This window comes from Bufo gargarizans, chromosome 10 (genome assembly GCF_014858855.1).
Source record: "Bufo gargarizans isolate SCDJY-AF-19 chromosome 10, ASM1485885v1, whole genome shotgun sequence".
In the NCBI taxonomy this organism is placed as follows: domain Eukaryota; kingdom Metazoa; phylum Chordata; class Amphibia; order Anura; family Bufonidae; genus Bufo; species Bufo gargarizans.
The window spans coordinates 42410178-42429615 of record NC_058089.1 but is presented as its reverse complement, the minus strand read 5'-3'; the positions used below and the strand labels follow the sequence as shown (position 1 = coordinate 42429615).

General features: G+C 41.6%; 1 protein-coding gene across 2 annotated transcripts in view; it reads left to right on the top strand.

Moving 5' to 3' along the window:
- LOC122920769 overlaps positions 1–19438 on the top strand; it is a 68218-nt gene that overhangs the window by 11582 nt on the left and 37198 nt on the right. The window contains exons 2-4 of one of the 2 annotated variants that reach the window (XM_044270491.1): positions 10668–11135; positions 15068–16666; positions 18429–18947. In XM_044270491.1, coding sequence (XP_044126426.1) covers positions 10668–11135; positions 15068–16666; positions 18429–18947 — 2586 coding nt within the window. The remainder of the gene's footprint in view (positions 1–10667; positions 11136–15067; positions 16667–18428; positions 18948–19438) is intronic. The other variant, XM_044270493.1, reaches the window with a different exon arrangement.

The window sequence follows — 19438 nt, the reverse complement described above, 5'->3', positions numbered from 1 at the left end:
AATTCCGGATCTGTCTGTCCGGTGTTATCCGGCAAAACCGATCCGGCATTTATTTTTTGTAACCTTTTTTTTTGGTCTGCGCATGCGCAGACCGGAAGGACGGATCCGGCATTCTGGTATTTTGAATGCTGGATCCGGCACTAATACATTCTTATGGAAAAAAATGCCGGATTCGGCATTCAGGCAAGTATTCAGTTTTTTGGGAGGGTTTTATCTTTTGTCTGATCAGTCAAAATGACCTGAACTGAAGACATCCTTATGCATCCTGAACGGATTACTCTCCAGTCAGAATGCATGCGGGTATACCTGATCAATTTTTTTCCGGCCTTGAGCCCTTTTGACGGAACTTAATGCCGGAATAGAAAAACGCTAGTGTGAAAGTGCCCTAAGTAAAAGTGTTTTATAGTTATTACCACATAAAGTGACACATCAGATTTGCTAAAAATGGCCTGGTCCTGAAGGTAAAAACTAGCTTGGTCTTAAAGGGGTTAATGTATGTGGTGAATTTGTCGACACTTCACACAGCGCCACCACCAGGAGTGGGCTTCTGCATTCAAACAGTTGCTAGGAAATTCTTTGGAAATTAATTTTCAGCTGAGCAATGTTGGAACTATGGATGCTTCACGGATGAAACATGTACGCTTTTTTCAGATGTGTCACAGGCATGGAAATGTGGACAAAGCCTTAGAAAAGTAAAAGTTGTCCCACAAAACACAATCCTTTTATATGGGTGAGACAATGCAACCCCCCCCCCCAGAAAAACTGAAAATCGCTGCATCCCTAAGGGGTTAAGAGCACACATTTGATTACTGACAAGTTATGTGACTTGAGCTGATTCTTTCGGTATGGCCATAGGTAACAGGAGAAAACCACACTGGCATTCAGTTTTACGGTGAATCGGTGCTGGTTTAGGGCTCTTTCACACCTGCGTTCTTTTCTTCCGGCATAGAGTTCCGTCGTCGGGGCTCTATGCCGGAAGAAACCTGATCATTTTTATCCTAATGCATTCTGAATGGAGAGAAATCCGTTCAGGATGTCTTCAGTTCAGGACCGGAACGTTTTTTGGCCAGAGAAAATACCGCAGCATGCTGCGCTTTTTGCTCCGGCCAAAAATCCTGAACACTTGCCGCAAGGCCGGATCCGGAATTAATGCCCATTGAAAGGCATTGATCCGGATCCAGCCTTAAGCTAAACGTCGTTTCGGCGCATTGCCGGATCCAACGTTTAGCTTTTTCTGAATGGTTACCATGGCTGCCAGGACGCTAAAGTCCTGGCAGCCATGGTAAAGTGTAGTGGGGAGCAGTATACTTGCCGTCCGTGAGGCTCCCGGGGCGCTCCAGAGTGACGTCAGGGCGCCCCACGCGCATGGATGACGTGATCGCACGTCATCCATGCGCATGGGGCGCTCTGACATCATTCTGGAGCGCCTCGGGAGCCGCACGGACTGTAAGTATGCCGCTCCTACTATGGCAACCAGGACTTTAATAGCGTCCTGGGTGCCATAGTAACACTGAACGCATTTTGAAGACTGATATGTCTTCAAATGCTTTCAGTTCACTTGCGTTTTTCCGGATCCGGCGTGTAATTCTGGCAAGTGGAGTACACGCCGGATCCGGACAACGCAAGTGTGAAAGAGGCCTAAAGCTGCATAGTTTTTACAGGAAAAAGAGAAAAGTCACTATGTTTTGTGGCAAAATCGCATATTGAAACATTTTTTATTTTGACTGAGCCACAGCTGCTACATGAGATTTTGCCAGTGTAAGGTCCCTTTCACATGGGTGAGTATTACACGCGGGTGCAATGCGTGATGTGAACGCATTGCACCCGCACTGAATCCGGACCCATTCATTTCTATGGGGCTGTGCACACGAGCGGTGATTTTCATGCATCACTTATGCGTTGTGTGAAAATCGCTGCATGTTCTGTATTGTGCGTTGCGGTGCAATAATCCACGCAACGCAGGCCCCATAGAAGTGAATGGGGCTGCGTGAAAATCGCAAGCTAGGAGACTATCGGGATGGAGACCCGATCATTTTATTATTTTCCCTTATAACATGGTTTCTCTTTCTTTGCTGATTGCAGTCAAAGGACCTGTGGTGACGTCACTCCGGTCATCACATGATCCGACACCATGGTAAAAGATCATGTGATGACCGGAGTGACGTCACCACAGGTCCTTTTCCTGCACAGAAGACAGACAGAAGAAGATGCCGGCTGCGCGAGCAAGTGAATTAAGGTGAGTAAAATTTTTATTTTTTTAACCCCTCCAGTGCTATTTTACTATGCATTCTGTATTCAGAATGCTATTATTTTCCCTCATAACCATGTTATAAGGGAAAATAATACAATCTACAGAACACCGATCCCAAGCCCGAACTTCTGTGAAGAAGTTCGGGTTTGGGTGCCAAACATGCGCAATTTTTCTCACGCGAGTGCAAAACGCATTACAATGTTTTGCACTCCCGCAACGTACCCACACATTTTCCCCGCAACGCCCGTGTGAAACCAGCCTAATAAAGATTTAGACTACATTCACACAACAGTGAAAAAAATTGCGGTTAAAAACTGCAAAACTGTTTTTTTGTTTTTTTTTGTTTGTTTTTTTAACGGCAGTTTTTTCACTGATGCCTTTCTGAGAAACAGATGTTAAAAACAGTTCCTTTCAATTGTACGGGGTTGTTGGTCCATGAAAACATACAAAGTAGAACATGTCTTATTTTTTTGTGTTATTCACGATCAGTCAAAAAAAACAACTGCTGTGTGAATAACTGCCATTGTTTCTTAAGCAGACGTGCAAATGTAGCCTCAGGCTAGAGATCTTCTGTAGGTATCACCAGTTAGATACTTATTTCTCTTTAGTGAGAGTGTCCACGTCACATTTTTTCTTTCATAGGGATCCCTAGAGGTTGCATGTGAGTCATGGTATGATTCACTGACAGCCTACATCTGTTGTGAAGCCCTGGCCTTAGGCCACACACTATCAACTGTATAACTTTTCTGTGTAATAAAAATAAAATTGATATGCTCATCACTTGTAGTATATCCACATTTTCTTATATTGAAGACAGTGCAGAATAAAGGGAAAATCCTGCATCGACGACCCCTCCCCTCCCCACAATGCCTGGGTTCCTCTTACAGAGAATACTTACCTGGTCCACAATTGCCGTGGAGTGATCCAAAAGGACACAGTTGTCGGGGACCAAGTAAGTATTCTATGTATGAAAGTCCCGGGCATTGTGGTGGGGTTATAGGTTTGGATAACCCCTTTAAGTCTGTCTTCGCGTTCTGAGCTTGTGGCCGCACCTTAAAGGAGTATTCCCATCTCAGACATTAGGGGTATATTGCTAGGATATGCTCCCAATGTCTGATAGCTGCGGGTATACTTAGAACGGAGCCTGCAAAGTGCTGGAGGGTGCACTGTGCATGCACTGCCACCATCCATTCATTCCCATGGGAGCGCAGAAAATAACCCAGTGTGCCGCTTGCCTATTTCCCTCCGCCCCATAGAAGTGGTCGCGCTTGTACATCGCACTTCCCATTATTTTTAATGAGACTTCCTGAAATAGGCCAGCGTGCTGTTTGGCTTGTTTTGGCACTCCCTCCGGCATGTTGCAGGTTCTGTTCTAAGGATAGGTGAGGATCCCAGAGGTGGAACCAAATCCTAGCAATATGCCACCAATGTCTAACATGGGAATACCCCTTCCCGACTGCCATACGGCTATATACGTGCTAGCTGCACATACCCCGTGCAGCTAGCATGTGTATGGAAGTCATGGCAGCTCTTTAATCCAAGTGCTGCAAAACGCTTGGATTAAAGCTTCTGCCCCTGCACTACTGCTGTCACGGACAGCATACAGTTCAGTAATGCCGGCAAGGGACCAATCAGAGTGGTCCCTTGCCGGCAATCAATCCGATTGGTTAGCCTGTGCAGACTAACCAGCGGATCACGGCAGTGTAAAAGTGCCTGTTCCAGGCTCTGATCTGCGCTGCTCTACAGATCAGAGCCTGAAATCAGGTAATGTGTCCTGGTGCGACTTGATTAAAAAAAAAGTGAAAATAATAAAAGTAAAAAAAAGTTAAATAATTTTTTTACACATATTAGGTATCACCACGTCCGTCTCTATAAATATATCAGATGATCGACCCTATCCGATAAGCACCATAAAAAATTATAAAAACTGTGTAAAAAAAAAATGCTATTTTTGTCACCTTACATCACAAAAAGTGCAACACCAAGCGATTGAAAATGCGTATGCCCCCCAAAATAATACCAATCAGTCACCTCATCCTGCAAAAAAATGATACCCTTTTTAAGACGGTCGCCCAAAAAATAAAAAAGCTATGGCTCTCAGACTATGGAGAGACTAAAACCATATTTTTTTTTGGGTTTCAGAAATGCTATTATTGTGTTAAACTTTAATAAGAAAAAGTATACATATTAGGTATTGCCGCGTCCGTAATGATCTGCTCTATAAAACTGTCACATGACCTAACCCCTCAGATGAACGCTGTAAACTGTAAAAATAAATAAAAACTTCCAAAACAGCCAATTTTTGGGTCACCTTGCCCCATAAAGTGTAATAATGAATGATCAAAAAATCCTATGTACCCAAAAATGTTACAAATAAAAATGTCAACTCTTTCTGCAAAAAATTAACCCCTGCACAAGATGATCGGCAGAAAAATAAAAAAAAATTGGCGTTCAGAAAATGGACACACAAAAACATAATTTATTTTTCAAAAATGCTTTATTATGTAAAACTGAAACAAACAAAGAAAGTAGACATATTTGATATCATTGCGTCCGTAACAACCTGCTCTATAAAAATAGCACATGATCTATCCTGTCAGAGGAATCTTGTAAAAAAATAAAAATAACAAAACTGTGCCAAAACCTTGCCTCACAAAAACGTAATATAGAGCAATTAAAAATCATATGTACCCCAAAATAGTACCAATAAAACTGGCACCTTATCCCCTAGTTTCCGAAATAGGGTCACTTTTTAGGAGTTTCTACTGTAAGGGTGCATCAGGGGGGCTTTAAATGGGACATGGCATCTAAAAACCAGTCCAGCAAAATATGCATTCCAAAATCCATGCAGTAGTCCTCTCCTTCTGCTCCCTGCCGTGTGCCCTTGCATCAGTTTACGACCACATGTGGGGTGTTTGTGTAAACTGCAGAATCAGGGTAATAAATATTGAGTTTTATTTGGCTGTTAACCCTCGATGTGTTAAAGAAAAAAAATGTAATAAAATGGAAAATCTGCCAAAAAAGCAAAATTTTGAAATTTTATCTCAATTTTTGTTTTAATTCTTGTGGAAAACCTAAAGGGTTAACAAAGTTTGTAAAATCAGTTTTGAGTAACTTGAGGGGTGTAGTTTCTATAATGGGGTCACTTATGGGGGTATCCACTATGTAAGCCCCACAAAGAGACTGCAGACCTGAATTGGTACTTAAAAAGTGGGTTTTGGAAATTTTCGTAAATTTCTTTTGGAATTGCTTCTAAACTTATAATGCCCTAAAAAAATAAAAAAATAAATTACTTTTTCATAATGATGCCAACATAAAGTATACATATGGGGAACATTGATAATATATTTGGAGCAAATGCAATATGGTGTACTCCTATGTCTGTAAAAATACACCAGGGGTTTGCATGACATGGAGATGTGACTTTTTTGCTACTTTTTAAAAAGTCACACATTATAAATGAGAGATAAGTGTTCTAATCTTCAATCCTTACCTACTTTTCCTTACCCTTTTTTTTGTGTGTGATCACTGCATCTAAACAGTTATTACTGGCCGCCTACAGTGGCTACAAAAAAAATATGTAAAAGCAATATACAAAATTATAAAAATGTTTAATCACCCTCCTTTCCTTAGAATAAAATAATAAACACAGAAATAAAAAATATAAACATAGGCATCACCGCATCTGAATACTGCCGTACATTTAGAATATAAACATATTTTTCCAATATGGTGAATGGTGTAACGAAAAAAAGTATAAAAATTGCCAATTCGCCATTTTTTTCATCACTTCTCTTACCCGAATTTTTTTTATAAAATGTGATCAAAAATTCACACACTCCAAAATGGTATCAATAAAAACTACAAATCGTTATGGTGGTCAGAATATGGTGATGCAAAACCATTTTTTTAAAACAGTATTTAGAGATATAAAATCTATACATATGTGGTATCCTTGTAATCGTACTGAACCAGAGAATGAAGGACACAGGTCAGTTTTGCTGCAAAGAAAACGCTGAATGGACAAAACCTGGACTATACTCGCCGTATAAGACTACCCCTCTTCCAAAGCACACTAAATAAAAATTAAAAAACATACTGTACTATTGTTAACCCTACCTGTGGTTTACTGTATTTATTGCAAAAAAGTGATTTTATAGATATACAAATTACCAGTACCTTCGTGCCCAAGGGGCTGTCCCTCCGTCGTTTTGTGCCCAGCTGCGCCCCGAATCCTGGATCCCAGCACCGCCCCTCTCTTAATTTATTCACTGCACTAAGGTTTTTTTATCTTCTGAAGCTGCTCGTAATCTAGCGCATGCGCAGTTAGTTGGCGCTGTCTCCTCTATTCCCTCCTCCCTAACAGCAAGAACGAGCGAGTGCTCCAACTAACTGCGCATGTGCGAGATTATGAGCGGCTTCAGAAGATAAAAATACGGAAGTGCAGTGAATTAATTGAGAGGGGCAGCACTGAGATCCAGAATTCAGGGCGCGGCTGGGCACAAAACGGCGACAGCCCCTTGGGCACAAAGGTATTGGTACTGGTAATTTGTATAAAGTATAAGATAGTTTTTTTGCAATAAATTAACCACAGGCCCCTCCTCTGCCCCGCTATCATCATTGGTGGCAGCGGGCAGCACAGGGAGAGGGAGGGACTGCTTCCTTCTCCGCTGTGCTGCCTTATACCTGGTGAATAAGACGACCCCCTACTTTTAAAAAGAATTTCAAGTGTTAGAAAGTCGTCTTATACTTCGGAAAATACGGTAACAGAAGCTTGGTGGACCGCATTAGTCTTTCTACATAACCCAGTTTTCACTGAAGAAAAGTTTTTCTTGCTAATCTCCAAATTGCACCTCGCCACCTGATCCCTTGACCCAATTCATTTATTTTAAGCACTTATATAGTGCTACCATATTCTGCAGTGTTTTACAGACATTAGTATCACACTTCAATAAGTTCCCTACCAGTATGTCTTTGCAGTGCGGGAGGAAACCCGAATATTCAGAGGAAAGACGCAAACCCAGGGAGAACATACAAACTCCATGCAGAATTTGTCCATGGTTGGATTCGAATTTAGGACCCCAGTGATACAAGGCACCAGTGCTAACTACTGAGCCACCGTGCTGTCCCAATCCCATCCTGCCTCATCCCTAACCTCACCACTGTATATATCGCTGCCCTAACCCACCTCTTTAATCTATCGCTAACCTCCGATATCTTCCTTTTCTAGTTTAATCATGCAACCATCACGCCTATACTCTAGAAGCCCTCCCTGGACCCATCTTCTTTATCCATCTATTATCCCATTGAATGACATGTCCATCTTGAATAGTCTTCCCACCTCTCATTCAGCTTACATTTTGATCCTCTACAATCTAGCTTCAGACTCAATCACTCCACTGGAACTGCCCAAACCAAAGTTGTCAATGATCTGCTAGATGCCAAAGCTCAATGTTATTGCATTGTGCTCCCCCTTCTTGACCTTTCCTCTGCCTTTGACATAGTTGACCACTCTATCCTGTTCCAAACCCTCTCATCCCTCGGTATCAGAGACCTGGCCCTCTCCTGGATCTCCTTTTACCTCACCAACAGAACCATCTGTATTTCCCATTCATACACCATCTACTCATTACACCCCCTCTCTGTTGGTGTCCCTCAAGGCTCTGTCCAGAGTCCCCTACTTTTCTCCATTTATGTATTCGGTTTGGGACAGCTCATAGAGTCCCAGGGCTTCCAATACCACCTCTATGCTCATGATATTTAAATCTACCTCTCTAGCCCAGATGTCCCTTCCCTTCTTTATCTAGAATCCCAGCATGGATCTTTACCCCATGTCACTCAGCCCCCTTACCTGACTTATCCATTTCAGTTAATAGCACAACACTTTCTCCAGTCTCACAGGTCCGCTGCCTGGGGATAAGATTCTGATTCTGCTGTGTTCTTTACCTTACCTCCATCTTCATCTTTCAACTCAAGAACATCTCTTGTATTTGCTCCTCTTATTCAATCCTGAGTCAACTAAAATGCTAGTGTAGCCCTCATAGTCTCTTACCTAGACTACTGCAACATCCTCCCATGTAGCACTCTCGTACCCCTCAATCTATTCTCAACTCTTTTGCCCAGTTAATCCACCTCTCCCCTCTGCCAATCCCTTCACTGGTTCCACATTGTCCAGCAAATTCAGATTAAAATGCTAACAACCACATAAGGCCGCCAACAACCTGTCTCCTCCTTACATCTCTGACCTGCTTTCCAGATACATCCCCACACGTAATCTCCGATCTTCATAGGACCTAATTCTCAGTTCTCCCCTGGGCTGTTCTTCACACAGTCGTCTACAAGATTTCTCACGTGCATCCCCCATACTCTGGAAATTACTACCAAGTGCATCTGACGTAACTCCAACATACAAACCTTCAAAAGCAACCTGAAAACCCACCTCTTCAGGAAAGCCTACCACCTGCAATAAGTATGCGGCCACCACACAGCCAGATGAGCATCTTTTACCCTCACCTACTGTGTCCATCCTCTTCCCTTGTAGATTGTAAGCTCTCATGGGCTGAGTCCTTCCCCCTCTGTACCGTCTATTAATAGTTTCATGTTTATCGTATTTGTATTTTTTTATATTATGTATATGTAACCCCCTCTTGATGTACAGCACCATGGAATAAATGCTGCTTCCAAATAATGGGATCATTCAGGTTTGTGTGACTGATCTGGTACAGCATTATTACAGCAGAGATTTAAAGGGGTTGTCCCATGAAATATATTCTACAGTTTTAAAACCAGCACCTGGATCCGAACACTTTTGTAATTGCATGTAATTAACTCAGTGGCTGTGCAAAATTTGTATTCAATAAAGTGTCTTTATAGCGCCACCTGCTGTTCGTTTTTTTTTTTTTTTTTATGATTTCTTTGACCTGCTCAATGAGATGGCCGCACATGCTCGGTTTCATCCTTCAACTGTCTCCTGAGCTGTCATAGGTGGAGCATGGACACGCCCCCTTAGCTGCAGCAGAAAAGACACTCCCCTTGAGCTTGATATAAATCCAACAGAGCAATGAATGGGGAGATCCATGTGAGGTACAAGGCTGGTTCTCGCTTGGTTAGAAAGAGGTTGTCAGGTACTATATGATGTCTGATTTTCATTTTTTACATTAGTCATGGGATAACCCCTTTAAACTTTGCCTTTTTAAGTTTACAACCTCCTGAAATATTCCTTATAGCATTTTTATAGTACAAAGTTGAATTATTTTTTATATTTTCTAACTGATATAATGTAAGGCACATCTTGTGAAATGTGAGCATCATGAAACTTCTACTTATTTATACTGTAGCCACCTTTCGTTGGTAGATGGGCCCGACACCTTTTTGATCAAAATCTGTAGCATATATTTACTGCATCTCACTTGCCAGGTCCTCTTCATTTCCAGCAAATCAGTGCTAAATTTTGACGCCCCAGGGTGCCTGAAAGTTGTGTGCACTGATGCATCCTACATCCTCCTGCTAGCACTACACGGCTCAGAGCAGCAGTTCCAGAAAGGAGGCAGGACCTCAGAACTAGGCGTATTCTCATGGCGTGGGGAGGATCCAGGCCTCGTGGAACCTCTTCCCTCATGTGTGCGTTAGTGTTTGTAAGGAGAGGAAAGTAGACAGGTAGGGGGCGCAAGTTAGTGGGTAGATCGACAGTGGCAGGTGGAGAATGCCATGGGGGTAGTAATATATCTTGTACTGAGGTGGCAGTCTACCTGTACATAAACCAGAGCAGGCTGCACCTTCAGGAGCTGTCCCTAGCCACACTTCCACAGTGAAGGCCTGGCACAGACTGCCTCACTTACAGATGCTCCATCTGGATGGGGAATGGATTGCTCAGAATCCCACTGCTATGGTAAATTATCACCCTTACTTCTGGCCCCCACACAAAGTGGCCATGCACCGATGCATATCACACTGCACATAAGAAGAGGAGATGGGCCAGCAAGCACTAAACGCCAGATTCCAGCGGTTATGTATGCTTTGGGGCTTTCAAACTTGCGCCTATGGACTAAAATGACATCATATATGCCAAAACTGGGGTGGCTATATGGATGGCAGTGAGTGGGCTCTTTTTTTTTTTTTTTTTTTTTTTAACACTTCTGACCAGGCCTCAGATGGCAGGACCACCCTTTTTTCTAACAATTTCTTAACATGCAAAGCAGGTTTGTTGTCAGTTTGATATCAAGTTATTAGCTCAGGGTGACATAAGGCTCTAATAAATGTTTATATGTACTGTAGCTTAGTTGTTGAGTGCCACGTAGAAACAGTGATTTGAAGGTTAAAAAAAAACAACAAAAAAATAGGATAATTTCTCTTCTGTCTTTTTAAAGACTTGTTTGTCTGTTGCGGGCTATCAGTTTATTTTTTTTTATTTTCTTAGATACAAGTTATGCAAGCTCAATAGATGCCATGTATCCAGATCCGTCTGATTCATTTCCTGGAGGGCTTTTCCCATGTTCTACCTCTTTTGATTGGAGTTCCCCAGATAGTAGTAGTGAAGGGCGAAACAACGTTGGAGGAGAAACAGGGCAAGAAGCCTGTGAAGAAAGGGCTTCACGACCAGGAAATAGCCGAATCCCTGGAAAAGACCACAGGCGCTACTACCATAATCACTGGAGACTAGAGTATTTGATGGACTTTAATGCCCGCTCCCATAGTATGATCTGTATGGTTTGTGGCAGTTCTCTGGCCACTTTAAAACTCAGCACCATCAAGCGACACATACGCCAGAAGCACCCTTATTCCCTCAACTGGACACCTTGTGAGAAGGAGGTCATCACTGGTAGCTGGGATGCGCACTTATGCGTTGATGCTCAGACACTTGCTGGAAGTGAAGAGCACGTGGCAGGTAATTCTGTGCCAGTTATGAATGTTTGCCTGGTTTCTGCTCGTAACTCCCAAAGTACAGTTGATGTTGTTTTAATTAGTAGCAGAAAAACCCCCCATAATCTTTTACTAACTCTGAAGACTGTATATAGTGAAACCTCTCCAATCCACCTCTTTGAGAAGATCTTTATCTAGACCAGATTTCCTTTCCTGTGACTGACATTGAGTTCTGTTGTATACTATGTAAACATCATATTTTTGAAGACCACTGCTGTAGAAGACCATTTTTGAGTACAATTTTGGGTGGTCGTCTTTGAAGAGGTTTTACTGTATTACAAGGAAAGAACATCAAATATTACAACTGGCACAGGAAGAAGGAGCTGCTGATCAGAATGTATAGAGAGATGACGGAAGGATTTCTTTTGATTTGTCTGATACCACAATTTATAGATTTGCTAGACCTAATTTCTTAAAAATTAATCTCGAGTCACCAGTTGCATCTTAACCCCTTAGTGACCAGCCTGTTTTGGATCTTGGCGACCAAGCGCTTTTTATTTTTTTTCATTGTTGCATTCCAATAGCTATATACAAAAAATCTTAAATTTTTTTCGTGGATATAGCTGTATGTGGGCTAACGGGGTGGGTGTGGATTTTGCAGCAATATATTTTCGGCATTAATAGCATAAGTTTATTTTCTGGGTCAGTACGATTACAGTGATGCCAGTTTTTTTTTTTTTTACCATATCCCAAGACCAGCTTTTTATTTACCGGTAGATTTCTTTTGAGACAAATTAACAAAAAACAGCAATTCTTTTTATTTTATTTACAGCCATGTTTGTTTTTTATGCCATACGGCATAAGCTACATGATGATTGTGTAGTGCAAGTCATTACGGATGCAGCAATACCAAATATGTTTGAGGGGACTTTATTTTAGCTATTATTTCCATTGAAAAGCTTTTTTTTAAATAACTTTTTAGCTATGTATTAGTCCTACAAGGGACCTAATGCAATGCAGTGTATTTTTTTTGTCAGTGCTATGCTGACATTCACCAGTAAAAAGCAGTACAGCCTAAGGCCCTTTAGTAACCACCGTAATAAGGCGTATTGGTGGTCACTAAGGGCTTAGTGATAGGCAGATGTCTAGCAGATATGCTCACCTTTACACACAGTTTAAAAGAATGGTATTAGAGTTTAGATGTGAATGTATATTGAGGACTTTCTGGGTTGTTTTCTGTTGACGTCTAGGAAGTTTATATTGCCTGACTATAGGTCCAACTGACTTCTCCAGCGCTATTCGCTGCACCTCCAGTCTGGTCCTCCTATCGCTGCTTGTTTACAAGCAGTCATGTGCCGGTATGAGGACATTGATTGGCTGCAGCGGACACAAGGCCTGTACCAGCACAGAACCAGACTGGTGGTTAGGACAATAGTGCTGGAGAAAAAGGTATAGTACAAAGTCGAAAAAGTACACAACTTTTTTATTTTAGACCATTTGGGGATGGGGACTTGTCAGAGATTCTTAATCATCACGGACAACTTGTTTAAAGTTTACTGCTCCATGTTATGGGGGTAAATGAGGATTAATCTTGATTGATCCACTTGTTTGCAGGATGGATGGGGATGGGTGTCGGTGAGAAAGGAAACCTGTCATCAACTTTATGGTGACCTCACTGAGGGCAGCATAAAGTAGTGACAGAAATGCTGATTTCAGTGGTGTCATTCATGAGCAAAAAGTAAGTGGTTGCTGAGAACCAGCATCATAACCATTGCAGCATAGGACGTGAAGAGTCAAATTTACTTAAAGGGAACCTGTCACCGGGATTTTGTGTGTAGAGCTGAGGACAAGGGTTGCTAGATAGCCGCTAGCACATCCGCAATACCCAGTCCCCATAGCTCTGTGTGCTTTTATTGTGTAAAAAATCCTGATTTAATACATATGCAAATTAACCTGAGATGAGTCAGAGCTTGAAAATATGACTCTTCTCTGGTCACACAAGTAAGATATGACTCTTATGTAAATTTGCATAAAAGTCGGGAAGTACAAAAATGCTGAATACTTATTGAATTCATCTGCAAATGAAATTAAAAGTGTAATTTATATGTTTAGGGTAACACAATGAATATTTAGAAACGCTCAGTGAGGGTAGCATAGTAGAGGTGACAGGTTCCCTTTAGGAGTCATGGTTATTCATAATCTCCTGCTCTCCCCATCCATGTGCTGCTGATTTGCAGTTCTCTCCTAGAGAGAAACGAGGTAGAAGACTCGGTCATCAGCAGGTGGGCAGGGAGCGCAGGAATTCATGAAAACCCAGGACTCTTCTCAGGTGGCCATGACTCTTTTCCAGGCCCAGTCTGCAATGATTGTGATGTTGGTTCTCGGCAACCACTTACCTTTAACTGATAAATGACAGACCGCTGAAATCACTGTCTGTTTATTCTGCCGTCAGTATGGGCAGCACAAAGTTGATGACAGGTTCCCTTTAAAGATTTACGTACAACTCTGTGGCTGAAATGTATTTATATTTAGTGAATACATTGCTTTTCTTATATTTGTGCAGATCCTGAGAAACAGCCTGTATTACAGAACATGGCTGCATTCATAATTCAGCTACCGCTAATTGTTTCTTGAAAAAGTTATTAGACATGTCTCTAAAGGGCTAGTTCTTATAATGCAGTTTGGAAGTTAAAGGGTCACTGAGTTTTTTTGTTTTGTTTTTCTCTCATAAAACCTTTTTGATATGTCATAGAGACATATGAAAGGTTTTGAATGGTTGAGGTCTGAGTGCTGAGACCGATCTGATCTCTAGTACGAGGCGAGAGAAACACTCATATCACGCTCTCCTCGCTGCAGAAAAGGAAGCGAGACAGGCTCAATAGAATCACTAGGGGCCAGTCTTAATTTACTCACCTGCATTATGCAAGCGCGCCTCTCTCCTCCTTCTAGTGATTGGTGGGGGTCTGACATACCAATTTTCTTTTATGAAAACTCAGTGACCCTTTTAAAGTGGCCATACACATAAGATAGAAGTAGGTTGATGGTTGCATGAGTGATCGTCTGGTGAACAGTCGTTTTGCAGACACAGCCATACATATTATAGTCCGTATTGGTTATTACAGTCGTTAAAACTGGCCACACCTGTTCAGTAGAACAGAGGGACAAAAGATCTTTCTGGGAATGTTCTTTAGATCCTTCATCCACAAACTATCTTTCTTTGATCAAAAAATTGCTCATCTGACTTTTGGCCCAAAAAATGCAACTATGTCGACTTCAGACAATGTTGGTCACATTGGTTGGCTAAAATGATTGTTTGTTGTTAAATGTTACTTGAAGAATATTCCTTTTGGTTGACGTAATTTGTTTTGACCATCTTTAGACTAATGTGTATGGGTTTTAATGTTTCCCACATTGCATTACTGTACAGTGTCTGGCATAAAAAGTATACTTCCAGAGTGCAAATTGGAACATGGATTTATAGTAATCTCATTAGACTTGGTTATTGTCATAATGATTAATTATTGTATAAGTATAATTTGTCTGCAATACTTGGCTACTAGGAGTATGGACCTGTAGCTATATACCACTGCCCTTACAATAGCGCAGCCTATCAAGCTGGGAAGTATTTTGGTTCATAAGTCAGTTTGATGTGCAAAGGTTATCTTTGTCTAAGATGGGAAGGCTACACAACAAATTACTTTTTTTTAACCCAAGAAAAGTTTAAATACTTCACAAAATCACTTAAATTCCATTCTATGATTCCTGTAGGCCATAAAAAAAGGAAAGGTAGAGGGAAGTTTAGATTTCAAAGGCTGACTAAAATGTTGCTTGCAACAGGTTAGTCTATAATTAGATGCTAATGTTGTCTTTTTCTTCGCTCATGTTTTTATTTTGTACTTGCCAATTTAGGTTTATTATTTAGTATCTTATTTTTAGTGTTTCATTTTCTTTATTCAGAGAGCATGAAAGCCAGAACTGGCCCCAAAAAGAAAAGACGGCGTCTGCCGCCAGTGGCTAAAGGAACATGGCGGCCTGTGCTGGGTACAGAATGTCCTCTGCCTTCACCACCGGACAAAACCCTGCTGGAGCAGTACATGAATGAGTCTCTTCAGCAGTGGTTTAGATTAGAATTTCTCATGGATTATGACTACCAAGGAAACCAGCTCCATTGTATGATGTGTGCAACTGCCTTACCAAGTCTGAGTCTTACCGATGTCAAACATCACATTTTAGATAATCATCCCACCTCATTGCAGTTCAGCTCTTCTCAGAAAAGTGTGATTCTAGATGCCTGGATAAATCGTAAGGAGAATCCAGAAGTGGAAGAAGACATGACTCCAGATGTGGATTTTCAAGAGGACTTGACTCCAGAGGATCTTCAGGAAGACATGACTCCAGAGATGGAGGCAGAAGAAGGCATGACTCCAGAGGCAGAAGAAGACGACTTGGATGATGATGATGATGATGATGAAGCTGAAGAGGAATTTGCTAAAGATGATGAAGTGGTAGAAGCTACTACAAAGCCAGAACCTTCTAATAGGATGCAGAAAGCTAAACGTTTTGTTGATTTAATGGATAAAGATAAAGAATCTGTCCACGATTTAAGAAAAAGTAATATTAATAGTTGCAGTGCACAACTGACGAAAGTGGAGAAACCTGAGTCTACAGATTTGGAGCTCCTGGAGGAAGAGGAACCAGTAACTGAAGAACTAGTGGCTGATGATGATTTGAAAGCAAGGAAGAAGCATCTTCTGAAATCACAACGGATAGCCAGAGAACTGCAAAATCAACAGGAAAAGCAGAAAACTAAAGTAGAAGAGACACATGAAGCTAGGCAAGGGCATCTTATGGAGGAGGGGAAGAGCAAAACTAGGGAGAGACGATTGCTTAAGGATGAAAAAAATGGAGAAAGACAATTGTTGGAAAAACAGGAGACAGCCAGAGTGGCTTCACTGTTAGAAGAGGATCAACAAAAAGTAAAGGAGGCTCAGCTGATGGAAGAAAAGAGGAAAGGTAAAGAGGCTGGGTTGCTGGAGGAGGAGAAGACTGCTATGGAGACCCAGCTGACAGAGGAAGAAAAGCGGAAAGCCTTGGAGACCCAGCTGCTGGGGGAAGAAAAAAATGACAAAGAGGCCCAGGAGGAAGAGAAAAGGAAAGCTCAGAAGGCCCAGCTTCTGAATGAGGAGAAGTCAAAAAATAGGGAAGCACAGCAGCTAGAAGAACAGATGGTTAAGGAGGCCAAGAGACTGGAACAGGAGAAACCGAATGAACAACACGGAAATTTGAAAGAGGTCCAAGGGTTAACAAGGGAAGTACAGAATGTGGATCAAGAAATACACGTGAAAATAGAGGATCATCAGTATGCCGAACTGCCTAAGAATGAAAAAGAAAGGACACAGACTACAAATCATATTCAACCTGAAAAAATAACAATTCATGAAAAAAAGTTGGATGGTGGAAAAACACTTCGTAGTGAGCCAGAGAAGCGTGTAATAAAATTGCAACAAGTGCAGCAGGCACCAACTGTACTGGGAATTGGACTTCCTGTGTTAAAAAGTGAGTAAATGGATGAAAATTAGTTTTGTGATTTATTTATTTTAATTTTTTTTATATACAGGTCCTTCTAAAAAAATTTGCATATTGTGATAAAGTTCATTATTTTCTGTAATGTACTGATAAACATTAGACTTTCATATATTTTAGATTCATTACACACCAACTGAAGTAGTTCAAGCCTTTTATTGTTTTAATATTGATGATTTTGGCATACAGCTCATGAAAACCCAAATTTCCTATCTCAAAAAATTAGCATATTTCATCCGACCAATAAAAGAAAAGTGTTTTTAATACAAAAAAAAGTCATCCTTCAAATAATTATGTTCAGTTATGCACTCAATACTTGGTCGGGAATCCTTTTGCAGAAATGACTGCTTCAATGCGGCGTGGCATGGAGGCAATCAGCCCGTGGCACTGCTGAGGTGTTATGGAGGCCCAGGATGCTTCGATAGCGGCCTTAAGCTCATCCAGAGTGTTGGGTCTTGTGTCTCTCAACTTTCTCTTCCCAATATCTCACAGATTCTCTATGGGGTTCAGGTCAGGAGAGTTGGCAGGCCAATTGAGCCCAGTAATACCATAGTCAGTAAACCATTTACCAGTGGTTTTGGCACTGTGAGCAGGTGCCAGGTCATGCTGAAAAATGAAATCTTCATCTCCATAAAGCTTTTCAGCAGATGGAAGCATGAAGTGCTCCAAAATCTCCTGATAGCTAGCTGCATTGACCCTGCCCTTGATAAAACACAGTGGACTAACACCAGCAGCTGACATGGCACCCCAGACCATCACTGACTGTGGGTACTTGACACTGGACTTCAGGCATTTTGGCATTTCCCTCTCCCCAGTCTTCCTCCAGACTCTGGCACCTTGATTTCCGAATGACATGCAACAGTCCAGTGCTGCTTCTCTGTAGCCCAGGTCAGGCGCTTCTGCCGCTGTTTCTGGTTCAAAAGTGGCATGACCTGGGGAATGCGGCACCTGTAGCCAATTTCCTGCACACGCCTGTACACGGTGGCTCTGGATGTTTCTACTCCAGACTCAGTCCACTGCTTCCGCAGGTCCCCCAAGGTCTGGAATCGGTCCTTCTCCACAATCTTCCTTAGGGTCCGGTCACCTCTTCTCGTTGTGTAGCGTTTTCTGCCACACTTTTTCCTTCCCACAGACTTCCCACTGAGGTGCCTTGATACAGCACTCTGGGAACAGCCTATTCGTTCAGAAATTTCTTTCTGTGTCTTACCCTCTTGCTTGAGGGTGTCAATGATGGCCTTCTGGACAAGCAGTCAGGTCGGCAGTCTTACCCATGATTGCGGTTTTGAGTAATGAACCAGGCTGGGAGTTTTTAAAAGCCTCAGGAATCTTTTGCATGTGTTTAGAGTTAATTAGTTGATTCAGATGATTAGGTTAATAGCTAGTTTAGAGAACCTTTTTATGATATGCTAATTTTTTGAGATAGGAATTTGGGGTTTTCATGAGCTGTATGCCAAAATCATCAATATTAAAACAATAAAAGGCTTGAACTACTTCAGTTGGTGTGTAATGAATCTAAAATATATGAAAGTCTAATGTTTATCAGTACATTACAGAAAATAATGAACTTTATCACAATATGCTAATTTTTTGAGAAGTACCTGTATACCTACCATTATTAGTATTTTGGGTTTACAATAATTTTAAATGTCTGTAATAAAGCTTATAATACTGTATATAAAGATGTTAAATATGTATATTGGTGACCTAACAAGTAGCTTTTATGCTTCTCTTTCAGTGGAAACTCCAAGACCTATAATTATAGCACAAGTTTCAGTTATCCCAGAACATACAATCATCCAGCCACCGAAACCCAAACCCTCCACTTCTGATATCTCAAAAACTTGGCGGGTCATTGCTCCCAAGGTCTCTCCTACAGACCTCCAAAAACCACCCTCTGCTAGCACTGAAACTCCCCAGTCTCCTGCAGGGGTTGACCCCACGGTTTGGGAGGTTAGTGTGTGGAGGGGTAACACCATAAATCCTATCCAAAGCAACACATACCAAATGCGTTGGCGCACAGAATTCATGATGGACTTCAATGGAGTACGTGGGCGTGTGGTCTGCATGTATTGTAGCTCCACTCTAAGTGTACTAAAAGAGAGCAGCCTCAAAAGACACATCGTACAAAAGCACCCACATACTTTAAACTTCACTGCCGAGGAGAAGGCGGCAGTTATACTTGACTGGGAGAATAAGTTGTCTGAAATGAAGATGATGGCAGAAAACCCAAACAAGGAAGGCTTAGTTATAGCAGGTAAGCATAGTAACAGATATTTGGTTATTATCGGAAAATTGGCACACACAGAGTTGGTGGGTATACTTGTATGTTAAAGGGGTATTCCCATGTGGGACATTGAAGGCATATCCTAGCAATATTCCATTAATGTCAGATATGTGTGGGCTCACCTCCGCTGCTATCTCCAGAACAGGGCCCCAGAAGTTAAGGAGATCACAGTGCCTATTTGCAGCTAGCTGTACATTTACTCCTATGGGTCTTCCAAAAAGTCCTAAAGCAGTGAATGGAGAACAAGCATGGAAGACTGTCAGTATTGTCTGATTAGTGTGCATTAACACAATGCATTTTTAATCCATGTGGTAGCCCCACTATCTACTAGTATTAGAAATTTTTCTCGCAGGAGCTTACTATCTGTGAAGAAAAAAAAGAGGAGACAGAAAAGGTAAAGGTGCTGGTTTTGTACAGTGGTCTGACTGTTTGTTAGAAAAAGGGAGGCCACAAAGAAAATG